Source organism: Solanum verrucosum, unplaced genomic scaffold, assembly GCF_900185275.1.
Source record: "Solanum verrucosum unplaced genomic scaffold, falcon-dt-bn FXZP01000163.1, whole genome shotgun sequence".
NCBI classification, from domain to species: domain Eukaryota; kingdom Viridiplantae; phylum Streptophyta; class Magnoliopsida; order Solanales; family Solanaceae; genus Solanum; species Solanum verrucosum.
In genome coordinates this window covers 197,696-213,901 of record NW_026020379.1, presented here as the reverse complement: position 1 = coordinate 213,901, position 16,206 = coordinate 197,696, and the positions used below count along the sequence as shown (strand labels likewise).

The window sequence follows — 16,206 nt, the reverse complement described above, 5'->3', positions numbered from 1 at the left end:
GATATAACCTGAAAATTTCGACCAACTAAGCATCAGAAAATTAAAAAACTTTGTCAAGTGGGCCTAATACATTCGATTATTATCTATTTCTAATAGCGGACGATATGCAACATCAATCAAGGTAAAAGGATAGTCACGGCCTATGTTATAATGCACAAAAGCCCTCCACCCCATCAAAAAGTAAAGAACTCATGGTGCCTGCTTGTGACATATAGGATTTGCTTTTCGTAACTACTATGAAATAGATGGCGGACTCAATTCATCAGGAACTGAAAGGACGACATCTCTCTCAGATAAAGGAAAATAAAAGACAAGAGAATCCTGCCTTTGATTAATACGGAGACTATGATTGTGAATTTTAATCGAACCAAACTCAACCAAACTTCTTATCATACCAAGTTGAATCGATCCTAAGCAAATCTAAATCAGAAGACATACACTGACCAAGCTATGATTAATACGGAGACTATGACTATGAATTTTAATAGACAAAGTCTAGTGTATGTGTTTTGTATATTAGAAAGGACTAAAAAGCAAGTTGAACATGCATATATTTTTTTATTCCTTATATAAATTTTTTTTGCAATTCAAATTTAAGCTGAAAAATTATTATTTGATTAATTTAAGTTGAAGATAAATATATTTTTTGATTCTTTATCATAATCGTAGTTATCTTCAACTTGAATTAAAAATAAATACTTAAAGAATTTGAATCGAAGATAAATACCTTTTTAATTCTTAATCATTATCTCACTTATTTACAATTTGAATTTGAGTTGGGAAACAAATTTTTTTATGAATACTAGCCATGGTTCTCGAGTGTCGACCGCGTCTAAAGTGTAGGTTCGGATCGTGACAGATCATGATTCGAATGTTGTTTCTACTGGCCTCCTTTAGCCAGTTTTGTGCTTCTAATGCGGTAAGATAATTAGTTAGTATGCATACATGTTTGTCATTGATTAATTAGTTCTTTATAATTAATTTTCTTTGGCTTATTTGTGTTGAAGTTGAATGAAGTATTCAAGATGGAGGAGGAATACTATTCTTCAGGTGACGTTTTTACAATTTATAGTAATACCTAGTCATTGCAATTGGGGTTATACAGTTAGCCATAATTATTTTCTTAGTTTTTATGATGCATGTTTTTTAAAATTTGCTTTCAGGTGCTGCAAGAGTATTCCACCTGGAGAGTCTGTTACCAGCAAATCACATCACTAGAATTGACGAATTAGTGGCTAGAGACCGAGCTAGACACGCTCGAATTCTGCGAACAACCACTAGTGGAGTCATCAATTTTCCACTAAACAATTCCTTCGACCTCAATCTCGTTGGGTATTTATCTTATTTACTACCATCAAATATGTGTCACACGTGCATCTTGTGCGCTTTCTATACGTGTATCTCTTCTTAATTATGTAGTATTTTTTCTTAAAATATCACATATATATTGAATAAAATTAATTAATAGCTTATAAAGTCAAACTTTATTAAAGAATCCAAACATATTCAACAAAACTAGTATCATGCATCGCATGCGCATCTTATGTGCATTACACATAAAATGATACTATAATATAAAAAAAATGTAATATATACCAATAATTGCACGGAAATAAATGCACTTTCAAGAAAGTGCAATTCTCATTATGCACCTTATGGAGGAGTTGTATGAGATAAAATTTCTCAAGACTCTTTCAATTGAATGACAACGACTAATTAATTTTTTTCTTACAAGTACTTGAAATATACATGAATTACATGCCAATGATTTTTCATTTAATTAATTTACTTATTATTTGAAGTGAATTTACTAATTAGTAGTAATATTACATAAGTGGTATTTAGATGAGGAGTAAAAAAATGGTTCAATAATTAAGAAAATATTTTGATAATTTAACTTTACACTGATTTTATTTTTTATTTTTAATAAAATACAATGATTGTTATTATATTTTTTTTCATTTGTTAATGGTTTACAACCAATGTTATTGACCAATGTATTTCACTGATTTTTATTTATGCTTTTTGTAATTTTAGCATATATTATTCGAAAGTAAAAGTGGGATCACCGCCAAGAGAATACAAATTGTTGATAGATATTGAGAGAGAGGTCTCGTGGATTTCATGTAATTCTTGCAACAATTGTTCTTGAACAAGTGAGCTTACGGTAAAAAAAAATCATTTTGTTGTAATTTTTTTAATTTCTTGTATAAACTATAATATATAAAATTTATGTTTTTTAGAATTTTCTAAAGCCATTATTATGTTCTTGCAGGTTAAGTTGAACTTCTATGACATTGGCAACTCAACAACTGCTACTATCATTTCTTGTTCAGCCCTAGTGTGTAAGATAATTAGTTAGTATGCACACATGTTTGTCATGGATTAATTAGTTTTTTATAATTAATTTTCTTTTGATCATCTGTGTTGAAGTTTAATGAAGTATTCAAGACGGAGGAGGAGTGCTATTCTTCAGGTGAGGTTTTACAATTTATAGCAATACTTATAGTACAATTTATAGTAATAATTAGTCGTTGTAATTAAGGTTATATAGTGATCCCCTCTTGCCATAAGTACTTTCTTAGCTTTTATAATATACGTTTTTTGAAATTTGCTTTCAGGTGCTGCGGAAGTACTGCACCTAGAGAGTCTGTTACCAGCAAATCACAACACTACAATCGACGAATTGGAGGCTAGAGACCGAGCTAGAAACGCTCGGATTCTGTGTACCACTACTACTAGAATCATCAATTTTTTAGTGAATGGTTCCTTCGACCTGAATCTCGTTGAGTATTTGTCTTACCTGCTACCATCAATTATGTGTCACACGTGCATCTTGTGCATTTTTTATGCATTATACGTGTATCTTTGGTTAATTATGTAGTATTTTTTTTCTTAAAATATCATATATATGTTGAATGAAATTAATTAATAGCTTATAAAGTCTAAATTTAGTAAACAATGTAAGTATATGCAACAAAACTAGTATCGTATGTTGCATATGGATCTCATGTGCATTATACGTGCATCTTTTGTCAATTAATAATTTTATTTTAAAAATCATATATATAATAAAAGTTTTCTTTTCTTTTTCCAAAATGCGCACATTGGATGAAAGTCTCATTTCTTATGAAATGAAAATCGCCAAAGAAAAAGAGGTAGTACTAACAATTGCCCTTCCCCTCAAATTTATCATACGAAGAAAAAGTTTGCAATTTAAATTGATTAAAAAATAATGCATCCTTGATAGACTAAAAGGCATTCAAAACAACACCCTCTTTGGTAACTGATGATATTTCATCTTTTGTCAATTTAATCATATCAAGAATGACTTTATGCTATCTAATTTCTTCATGGTTAATGTTTTATATTTCGATAATGAATATTTAATTCAAATTATTAAGTACCTAATTGATTTCTTTGGTGACTTGATTAGGTTCTCTAATCATGTAACTGAGATGTTTCCTCGAGTTACTCTACACTTTGCTAAGATCAGTAGACTATCTAAGTTATATGGGCTCTTTTATAGGTATTTGAACCTGTATTTGAAATTTGAAATTTGTCATTGCATACCAACATACATTGCATTAAACTAAATGTTCAATAAAAGATAATTCATATATACATTATAATTTTTCTATTATTAATTACCTGATAATTTGTTTCTAAATTAAACTACCCTCAAATTGTAAAAGAACAAATTAAACATATGCACGGGGACAAATAGTACATTGCGTATTAGTCTTTTTTGGATCAATCGAGAGTTTTAAAAATAAAATAACACTTAAAGAATTTATTTTTAAGAAAAAATAAATCTTAAGAAATTGTTCAGACTTATAGTCTATCTGGTCAGATTTTTGAGAGGCTAAAAGTTTTTTTTTTTTCCTTTTAAAAAATGTTTATTTTAAAAATATGAGGTGTTTGACCAAGCTTTTGAACAAAATAAATGTATCTGAAAAATAGGAGAAGTTATTTTCAAAAACTTTAAAAAGTAGTTTTTTTTTCTATAATATAAAACATAGAAACACTATTAAAAGTGGAAAAAGATTCAGTCAAATAATGCTCAATGGCCTCTTAGATCAATGTCATGTGAATCATAAAATAATGTATGGTTGTGATTCATTTCAAATCTTAACAATTAATAGAAAAATCAGTAAAAGTAAAGCTATCAATATTCATTAAAATAATTCTATTATTGAACATTTACACCAAATATCGTCCTATTCGAAAAATAGCACTCTTCAGGAGGATTTTTTTTTAATTCAGTGAGTAAATTGTCACTGTCAACGTCTTAATTAAAAAAAATGCCACTGCCAATGCCATTTTTATTAATTAAGACATTGACAGTGGTAATTTACTCACTGAATTAAAAAAATTCTCCTAGATAGTGCTATTTTTTCGAATAAGGCGTTATTTGGTGTAAATCTAAAATAATCTAATTATTTTATGGATAACATTAGCTTTACTCTATTATTTTTAGCTTTTATGGTAAGTGTAAGATTTGAAATGAATCTCAACCATATATTATTTTATGATCCACATGGTACTAATCTAAAAGCTCATTGAACATTACTCCGGCTGTCGCTAATTACTTGTCCACTTTTCCTTTTATAGTTATCCCTAATTACTTGTCCATTTTGACAAATCAAGAAAGGACAAAAAAATTTTACCTATTACACCCTCAATTAATTACTTTGAAAAGGGTAGAACTTTTTGAAAATCTTAAATTCTTAATTCATCCACTTCATAATTAATAGGGGTAAAATGGTAAACTAACTATGTCAATAATTGTTTTCTTAATAGGTGTGTCAATTCAAAAATGGACAAGTAATTAGGGACAGAGGGAGTACTTGATTGGATCTTTTTTCATTGAAAAGGGCTCAATTATTCAATGTACTCCATTTGTCCAACCATAGTTGTTCACTATACTAAAAGTAGTTGTCCAACAATACTTGTCCAATTTAGAAAATCAAGAGATAATTTACCTTTTTATCTATTTTATCCTTGCTATTAAATATTCCCTCTGTTTAAAAAAGAATGATCTCCTTTCCTTTGGAGTATTTACCAAAGTCCATTTGTGAATTTATGTAAAAGAATGGAAAAGAAGGGGTAAATGGAAGTTTGAAAAAGTACCGCAAGTCTGCAACCAAATACATTATCAACAAAATGACAAAATAGGAATTAAAAAAAATATTCTTGAACCACACAATTTTCAAAGCGTACAAATAATACAAGCATAAAAAAATATAGTAGAATCAATATATATATATATATATATATATATTTTATTTTTTTTTTAATTATATAAGAAGAGGGAATAACTACTATATAAGAAGTCAACATGTGTTTCAATAAGAAGAGGGAATAACCAATATATTTATAAAAAGAAATGACATATAAAATGAAATGGAGAGAGTATTAGTTTTTGAAAATGAAAAAGGAAAAAACACATATAAAATTAAAAGACATATAAAAAAAGTTGGTTTAACTCTCAAACATAAAAAGTAACATATGTTATTAAAAACTTTAATAAAAAGTACTATAATTTACAATAAATAATAACTTAAAATATCTACAAGACAACAAAAAAAAGACTAATTTTTGTACTGCTTGTGTCACATAAATTAGGATTCGGATGATTTTAAAATTTTAATTTTGGTTATACATTATAAAATAGTCGAAAAATTGAATGATATAATTTTTTTAAAAATAACCGAATAAATCGTCCTATCGATAATCCTAATGTTACTTCTACTCTGTTTATTTTTACTTAAATTTACAAAGATATGCTTCATTTCTACCCTCAATCTTATCGCTACATTTATTTGCTATTTAAAATTGAAATTAAAAAGACAAATGACAAATAAGTTTCTATATTAGCTCACTTATGAGCAAAATATATTATAACAATCTTTACTAATTTTATAACAATACATAAACTATACTCCCTCCGTCCCATATTAGATGGGCACTTCCAACTTTACACGGTGATTAAGAAATTATTAATACATTGGAAGACTTCACCATTTTGCCCTTTGTTTATATCAATGCACATTGAAATGAGTTACAAAAAATACACATATAATATAGGAATGGTCATATTAATTGTAGGGGTAAAATGGAAAAGAATTAATTAATTCTATCCTAATTTAATAAGTGCTCAAATAATATGAAAAAAATATTTTTAGTAAGATTCTCATCTAATATGGGACGGAGAGAGTAACAATATAATTTTATTAATGTAAAGAAATGACATATAAAATAAAATGGAGAGAGTATTGGTTTCTCAAAATGGAAAAGGACAAAACACATATAAAATTAAAAGACATATAAAAAAAAGTTGGTTTAACTCTCAAACATAAAAAGAAGCATATGTTATTGCGATTTATAATATTAAAATAAAATTAAATAGAAAATGTACAAAACTTGTATCAGCCTAAAAAATGACCACGATAATTCGAAGCCTACAGAAAGCAATAAAGTTAAGGTGTCTTTTTGAAAATATGGGACAACTTCAAGTATCACTTAGGGTGTGTTTGGTATGAAGGAAAATGTTTTCCATGGAAAATGTTTTCCTGGAAAACAAGTTGATTTTTGACTTATTTTCTCATGTTTGGTTGGTGAGTAGAAAATATTTTCCGAAAAAGATTTTTAGTGTTTGATTTATGATTATTTTTTTTTTGAGAAATATCTTTTATTTTTACTAGGGTAGAAAATAATTTTTGAAATTGAAAATATTTTTTAAAAACAAACTTAAATTTTTTTGGGGGTGGGGTGGGGGGGGGGGTTGAGGGTAGGGGTGAAAAATTGAAATTTTGAAGTTGAAAATATTTTTTAAAAACAAACCTAATTTTTTTTTGGGGGTGGGGCTGGTAGGGGTGGGTGGGGGGGGGTCATTTTCCTTAAATTTGAGGAAAATGAGTTGATTTGGAAAACATTTTCCAAAACATTTAACCCAACCAAACATGAGAAAATTGGAAAACATTTTCCGAAAAATGTTTTCCTTCATACCAAACACACCCTTAATGTTTTTTCTCAAAATCTAATTTACTTTCGTAAACTATGTGTTAGAACAAAATCAGATTAACAAATTCAAAAGTAATGAGTAATAAATAGCTCATACAATGACATATTTATTATTAACTAAATAATAAATATGTAACTAAAAATCTTGTTACATGACAAGTGTTGGATGATATGTGCTTAGATAGTGTTGTACATTCTTCTTTTATGGTTGTACCTTTAAAATTTATATTATTGGACAATTTAACACCATTAATTACCTACCTCCTTTGGGCCCATTTATCTCTCTCTCTCTCTCTCTCTCTCTATATATATATATATATATATATATATATATATATATATAATAAGTGGAAATATCTACTACTTAGCACATGACAAGTGTTGGATGATATGTGGTTAGATAGTGTTGTACATTCTTCTTTTATGGTTATTTACTATATATAATAAGTGGGAATATCTACTACTTAGCACATGACAAATGTTGGATGATATGTGCTTAGATAGTGTTATATATATATATCATTTATAAAAAATCATATTTTTTCATGCCAAAATATAAATATTCCAACTTTATAACGTGACTTACTTGTTTTTTTTTTATATACATATCACTGCTTGAAACAATTTTATCTTCTCCACATTATTATATCTCGTTTTCGACTTCACCATAATGAATTCAAGCAATCACAGAGTCATTACATGCAAAGCAAAGATTTTAATTTCTCTCTACATGCATACTATGGATTAAATAAAAAAAAGATACTACAAACTTTCTTGTCTAACGATCAAGTCATGAATATAATGATTTCAAATGATGTAGTCAGAAATTTCGTTAAATAAATGCAGGTGCAATAGTATGGAAGTCCGGAGAGGAATTGAAAATAGAAAAAATAGAAGTTGATCCACCAAAATCAACAGAAGTTAGAATTAAAATGATTTATGCTAGTTTATGTGGTACTGATGTTCTTTGTTGCAATGGCTTTCCAAAGGTATATATGGAAATTTCTTTGAAATTAAATTTTTTTATCGCGAAATAATTAAAAATTGCTATTAATTTCATTTAATCATCAATAACTATAAATTAAAAATTTTAGCGATAAATTTCATAGCTAATAATTATCTGATCTATTGTTGATGATTCTCAGCCTTTGTTCCCTCGCATTCCTGGACATGAAGGAGTTGGGTAAGAATAATTGATTTCTCTCATATAAATTTTTAAATTTAGAAAAATATAAAAGTTCATTGAAATTGCAATAAATAACATATATTTGAACTTAAAATTCTAAAAATACAATCATTTCAATACTAAATTTCATGAAGATCGAATCATAAAGTTTAAATTTCAAATCTATTTTTCCGTATTTGCTACCATTTTTGAAAATAAGAAAATGATGGACATGGAATTAGACAAGGTGTAAGCTACTTTAGACAATATCATAGATTTAACGGTCCAAGTCGCTAGTGATATTGTTCGTTTTAGGCCTCGGTCCGTACGACTTTGAAACACGTCACTAGGGTGTACATGCTTACTTATATACCCAACATGGCAACGTCTCTCAAGTCTCATGTATTTTTCCGATATGAAACTTCTTATCCTAAGCAGAAATGTAACAATAATTATATTTTTAAAAAATTAATTTCGTCTATATTCTTATATATGAAACTTTTTTTGTTTTTTTTGCAGCGCGATAGAAAGTGTGGGAGAGAGTGTAAAAGATTCGAAAGGAGACATAGTGATGCCACATTTCTTGGGAGAATGTGGAGATTGTCCCAATTGCAAGTCCAAAAAATCCAATTTATGCCATAAATACCCTTTAAATTTTAGTGGATTATTGTTGGATGGAACATCAAGAAAAAAAATTATCACCATGTTAGTTGTTCAACATTATCAGAATACATAGTTCTTGATTAAAACTATGTTATTAAGGTTGATCCTAGGTTACCAATTGAACATGTTCCTTTTTTATGTTGTGCATTTACAACTGGTTTTGGAGCAACATGGAAAGATGTTAACATTGAAAAGGGTTCAACTGTTGCTGTCCTTGGTCTTGGAGGTGTTGGACTTGGTGTAAGTATATTCGATAGAACTAACGTTTACTGGTCATTTTTTAATCGAAAAATATTGATTCATATGAATTTTCTGAAGTTTCACATGTGAAATTTGATATTTTAGGTCAGTGACTATCTTTCAACTATGGAGGCAAAAGATTAGTTAGCTATATGTTTTGTGAATGTTATTAGTACATTCAAGGTTGTTCATTGGTCAGTTCAGTTTAGTTATCATTGCATAGGAATTTTCTAAAGTTTCACATATGAAATTTGATATTTTGTGATGATGACCATTTTCAATTATAATTATGAGTGTAAGTACATGCGATAGAAATAGCATTCAATGATCACTTTTCAATCTTATAATTAAGAAATAGTTATTATTATAAAGTTTCATTTTTCACAATCGAAAATCGAGGACATGCATGAAATTTTCACACTAGTGAAATTCAAAAGTTTATGATGTATAACGAGTAACGATTATTTTTTAATATACAGAAATTGAAAAGTGATAATTATTTATGAAGTTTACATGTACATATCGATTTATTTATAAGTCGATTTGATTTTCTATTATCTAATGCAATAGTAATATTACTTACTGATCACTTTTCGATCTTGTCTTTAAAAATACAGGTAGTAGAAGGAGCTAGACAAAAAGAAGCAGCTAAAATAATTGGGATGGATATACATGAAATGAAAAGTGAAAAAGCTTCAAAAACAAATTAAGCAGAAGTTGGTAGTGCAGAGATTAGTTGGTAAGGATGGTAATGCAAGGATATGGGTAATGTGGAGAATATTTTTGTTGTATGTTTGATTTGTTTCAAATATGCAATGTGAAATTTGAAGTGTGTGTTTACTTTTAAAATAAGTTAAGTTTATTTACTTCTAAACTATGCAATGTGTAATTGAAGTAGTTCTGAATGTCTAGACAATCATGTTTGTTATAAAATCAGTCACCACCAATTTTTTTTTTGGTATACTAGAGAAAACTTCAGAGCTTTTTTGTCTTTTTAGTTGCTTCAATGCATGTATTCTTATTCCACGTTTTATCCACATAAAACAAAATTCATAACTTATAAATGTATTATTTATGGCAACATAGAATAAAGCAACCAAATGGTGTATAATTTAAGGCCAAGTACATAAGCACCTCCAAAACTTGTTCGACACTTTCATTTTGACACCTGAACGGGGAGTAGCATCTACTGAACAATTGAATTCGAGCCAAAATGTGCCCATTAGACACAATTACACTTATTTTTAGTGTAAGTGGAACATCTTTGTTCTTTCATTTTCCTCCTCTCTCGCCCACCACCATCAAACACATTCCTCTTCCATCCCGCCACAATTGCCACCACCATAACCAGAAGAAAGCCCCTACTGAAATTTCTTTTCTTTACAAAATGTCTAATAATTCACTTTCTTCTTTCTTCTCAGCCAATTAAATGCTCTAGAAACCATCAAAAACGAAATCTAACCCCACTTGCAGACGTCAAATTCTTCCAAGAAAGCATCTCATGGTTATTCTCTAACTTGCTTGGATCTAGCGGTCGGATCCTCTATGACCTAAATTTAAGATTCGGGGATATGGATACGGGTGCGGAAATTCAGCTAAAAATAGAGTTATAAACCTAAATTATGAGATATTATGTGGAAAACTCGAGAAGAAAATAATGATCAAGAGGAGAATCTTGGAAGGAGATACAAGGAAAGGGGTGGCAATAGAAATTTATATATACAAGATATTTCATTTTCTTCAATTTCACCTTTATTTTGATTGCAGATATCATGAATCTGTCCAAAATTTCTCCCACGAATTTGGTCAAAGTATCCAATACCGGTTGACCAGATCGGGTATGGATCCCACACCCACGTCATGCCGACACGAGTGTGGCACTGAAAGTGAAAAGTCCGAGCAACTTAGGTTTTTTCTATTTCTAGCTTCATTCACCATTATTGAATCATCCTCTGAACTCACAAAATTTGTGGTTTTGCTAACTAGAAATTCTAAGACCCATATGGGGTTCACTCACAAGCACTAAACAACTTTTTTAACAGCTTGGTTTCTCAATCTATAGCAGCTAGAGTTCAGCTTAATGGATATTATTTGCGCTACGAGGTGGTTGGTATCAGACAATTGGGGGGGGGGGGGGAGAGGGGGTTTGTTGACATGTCTTTCTAATTGGCCTTGTTTGCCATGCCACGTGCATGATAGTCATGCACCACACATAATTTAGAATTATCAAATTTGTGTTCAAAAGTTACATTTTTCTACAACATAAAGTATTTAATAGATGCTACTTGTAGTTCAAGTGTCAAAATGAAAGTATTAGACAAGTTGGGTGTGTGTGTGTGTATTTGGCCATAATTTAATGTTGGTTTTCATGCAGGTATTATAATGCTTATACATCATCAAACAAGCCCTTAATGCTTATCCCCTACTTTAAAACAGTTGTGTCCAATATGCTCAAGTGCATACTAAATTACTCTTAGTATATTGGAGATTAACCGCTATATTAGAGAACTCCTCGTGTTAGATAATCCTTAAGTACAGACTACAGAGTATTGAAATTTTATAGACCAGATAAACCATTTATATTAAGTGAATACAGCTGACCCCAACTAGCTTGGAATTGAGGCGTAGATATTGTTACAAGCTCCTAATCAAATTACACAGAAAAATAATTCCGTGAAACAATTAGGAGAATGGTAAGGACACTTGCATCTCATGCAATTCCAACCCAAAATGACACGTAGCAGGTTCCAATATAGACTATGTTGCTCGAACTCTTTAAATATGTTGCTGCACACATATCGTATCCGTAAAAAAATGTACTAGTTCCAGACGAAACATACTCACACTCATCAACATTTTTTTTTGAAGAGTTTGAGCAATATCAGATATGGAAACACTCATTTCTTACTTTGACAAACAAAACAAAAGTCAACAAACAATCAAATTAACAGACACCCAGATCAAATGTAGACATCATCACTCAATAACTAATGAAATACTTATCATCTTTTAAAAAATAAAACAGCAAAATAAGAACAATAATTACTTGAAAACTCATCAAACAAAAATGTTGTTGCACCCGTATCATAACCATTAAAAATGTACTACTTTTGAACGATCCGACACACACCAAATCAACAAATACCCAGATCAAATTTAGATATCATCACTCAATTACTAACAAAATATCATCTCAAATGACACAACAACAGCATAGAGCAACAATTACTCAAAAAGTCAAAACACATACATGTTACAGATCGTATAAACCCTAGTAATCTTCTACAAGGTAAAACTAATCTCTGATCTAACCAAACAACAAACTAATATCTATATTGCTCAAACTCTTCAAAAATGTCCACAAGTGTGTATAGAATCCTCCAAAAGTAGTATATTTTTGCAGAATCCGATACGGGTGTGACAGTATTTTTGAAGAGTCCGAGTAACATAAAAGCAACAAAAATAAGTTTTATTTACCTTATCATTAAACGTATCGCCTGTGAGGGTAATAACTTCAGCTTTAGCGATGTATATCGAACTCAACAAAAAGATGCAACACAATAAGATACAGGAAAATGGATTCATATAGCGTTTCATTGCAGCCCAGATTTTGATTATTTTTTTTACTGAAAATTGCTCTGAATTTGAAGGAGATTTGGATGCCTGAATCGAATTTTGAAGACGATGGGGAAATTTTGAAAGGGGAAAAAGGGAGAAAGAAGGAAAGATAAAGGGTGTTTGGAGATATTTCTAAAAGTTTATGGATCATTTTGTCTTATAATGTTTCTTTTGTGGGTGAACTTCAATTTGAAGTTTGATCCCAAATATTGGAGGCGTTTGACTATGTTTCATTTTGTTACTGGAAAAATAATTGTTTTACGAACAAAAATTGAAATTGTGTTTGATCATGAAATAAATTAGAGTTGTTTTTTAAATTTTTGTTAGTTGTTTTTGAATTTTTTTTAAAAATTTATGAACAAACATGTTTTCATGACAAAACGTCATCTATTCGCTTTTCTTCTTAAAAAACTAACGTAAATAATGTCCACCTAAATTGAAAATAGCCAACAGATATATAATATATGTATGCAGTTTAAAAAAGTAAACAATGAATCTCACGAGTTATTTAAAGGAAAAAACATTTTTTAAGATACAAGATATGTAATTAATATAAGGTTTGACTAACATATTATATAGTTTAACATTATAATTTTTTAATTAATTTTTTGGCATTGTTGTGACACTTAAAGTTTATTAAAGAGGGTGATAGGTCGTCTCATTTAAATTATATTTGCAATGTATAAGAATTTACAAGTTTACTACTTTTAAATATGAGTCTAAAGTTGTAGATATTTTATATGAACTTCAGACGTTCAAGAATTTATGAGAATAATTCTTTTTCTTAAAAATAATTTGATATTTAAATTTTTTATATTTTTATGGTAAATAAATTTAAAGAGGTTTTACACGAAATAAACAACATACCATAAAATAGAAATTTAGAAACATATATAGCAAATACAAATTTATAACCTTGTTGAATTATAAACTCCTTGTGACATGAATGCACATGTAAGAATAATTTAGAAAGCTTCCATGCAATATAATTTCTCTTTGTCCTCATGAACATGATTATCACCAACAGGACTAGCAAATTGTAAAAATTCCTTGTCTTGTTCAAAAATGGACATTTGTTGTTGATTCAAGTTAATAAACACTTCAATTCCTTTATTTTGATCTTGTGTATTCATCAAATAAATCATATTGCTAAATGGTGTACTTGCTATGCTTGCTCTTGTAGGTCTCCCCCATCCAAAATCCAAATCTTGGAATGGAATGTTACATATACTACTACATCGATACACATCGTGACATGAACTCTTCTGACGATACGATTGGTCATCCTCTATTCCTGTATTTATTTTATTTGCGTATTCTAGCATCTCTGATATCCATTTGTTTTCTTTGAAATTGTCTCTGGTGGAAAGCTCGTGTTTAGACTTTCTTATATCGGCAACTAATTTTGGTAGCCTCAGGTCTTCTAGGTTATATATTGGTGTAGAGAAGGCGGTGAGAATGTTCCCGATTGTGGATGTTGATTTTATTGAAGGTGGAATTGTTTTTCGTAAATCGGATACTAAAACCATTTGAGATGAAGAATCATTACCATTTGATATGTTTGCACCAGCAATTGCTGCACATTTGTAAACAATTGCACTAACAACCTCAGTAGTTGTTGGATTTTGCACTATTGATGATGGATCATCAACTATCAATGCTTTGAGAGCTCTTATATTGGATTCAGATAAAAAAAACCTCTTTTCAAATTCGACACTTTCTTCTTCATTTGGCTCAACCACAACGGGGAACTTTAGTGGGCCGTCGGGTAGAGATGGCATTAATGAATCCTGAACATAATACGAAGGACATGATAATTCATCATTTGGATATTGTCGGGTTATTGTAGCCCAATCCTTCAAAAAGGAAAAGGCACTACGCGCATCACCCACCTTATGTGACATACACACACTTATTGACATTCCTCCACAATCAAAGTGGCTAAGCTGAGCTACGCTCAATCGGCCACCATCATTTGCATGAGGAACATTCTTCCAGGATAACCCTGGAGGAAATGTTAAGTCTGGGCGATGAACGACTTGATTCATTGAACAATTAACTTCAACTTCAAAGAACTCAGCCCCAGTGTCATCACAATGAATAGTTGCATTATCTCTTAAACTTCCAACCCATGGTTGATGATAAGTCAATGCTTTTGAAAATGAGTTTTCTAGAAGTTTAGAGAGTTGTTTTGGACCTTGTTCTAGTTGATGTTTTGGGTAAAATAGAACAAGGGGCATATAAAAATTACCCATACATTGATCAAGAAGTGAAAATTTGTGAATTTTTTGAGTTGATGGAGTAGGAGAAAAAGGTTTCACAACTTTCTTGGAGATTGTTGATAGCAATCTTGAAAAACTAGACATCTTTAGTTTTTTATTCTTTTTAAATGCAAAATTAAAATCTCACACTAATGAATTTTTCTTATTAGTATTTTGTTACTATATATAGATGCATTAGGAAAACAGTATTTAAATACTAGCCAAAAAAGTTTAAACAATTTTTTTCTCACTTTGGAATAAATGGTCAAATTTGGATTGACATATACTATATATATAATAATAATAAAACTCCTACTTTATTTATTTAGTCAAACAGCACCATTTGGAACTGTTCTAGCAATGTCAAAGATTCCAATCTTTATCAACAAATATTATCGATGCAATGTAATTGAGCTAAATTTAGACGGATCAAAATAAATATCGTCAAACTCTATTAAACATGGGTTAAAAATATGAATCACATCCCAAGTCGTTTAGCTCTTAATTTTTTTTTTCTTAATTTGTTTTATATACTTTGAGAGTTAGAGAAAAGTTAAGTAAATAAATTGTTCTTTATTATAGCTTTACATGATATATCAAATGAAAAAATATATTTTAAATTTGAACTTTTTGACAAGATTTATCATTAGTCAATTTAGGTTACATACTTAACTCAAATTATTTCAAACTCTTAAACGAGCTAACAAATCAAGATAAACTAGATTAATAATGGACAAATTAATACTTAAACGTATTGAAACGAACCATATTTTCTCAAACTAATTTTATCACCATAACATCAATTATTAATTATTTTTAAAAGAATGGAATAAATACATGAGCAGGGCACACATAACATTGCAAACTCCTAAAACAATATCTTTTTTTTTTGCCCATATTTTTTTCCCCCAATTTTGCATTGTGATAATATTATTTAAAAAAAACAGCAGGAAAGTCAAACTTCTTTGATATGATGAATATAAAATATTGAACAACTGATATCTGGTCTTAGTACATAATTACGTATCATGATTCATGCTAAGTTGCTAACTTTATGGTGTAACTTATTTTTTAAAATTATTTTTTCGTATTCAACGTGTATATAATTTAAACTCATTTGATAAATAATTTCCTTCAGTGTTAAAAAACATATATCATTGTGCTAATTTAATCGGTGCCAACATGTTACTATTTTAGTTTGTAGATTATAATATCAAATTTAATTAGTATTAA

General features: G+C 29.4%; 1 protein-coding gene and 1 pseudogene across 1 annotated transcript; one reads left to right on the top strand and one right to left on the bottom strand.

Moving 5' to 3' along the window:
- Positions 1-1,025: 1,025 nt before the first annotated feature.
- On the top strand, positions 1,026-9,804 carry LOC125838997 (8-hydroxygeraniol oxidoreductase-like; annotated as a pseudogene).
- Positions 9,805-13,677: 3,873 nt separating this feature from the next.
- Positions 13,678-15,084, bottom strand: LOC125838996 (acyltransferase Pun1-like). Its single transcript, XM_049517999.1, has one exon. It carries the CDS (start codon positions 15,076-15,078, stop codon positions 13,678-13,680), a length of 1,401 nt encoding a protein of 466 aa, XP_049373956.1. The 5' UTR covers positions 15,079-15,084.
- Between the last annotated feature and the right edge of the window lie 1,122 nt (positions 15,085-16,206).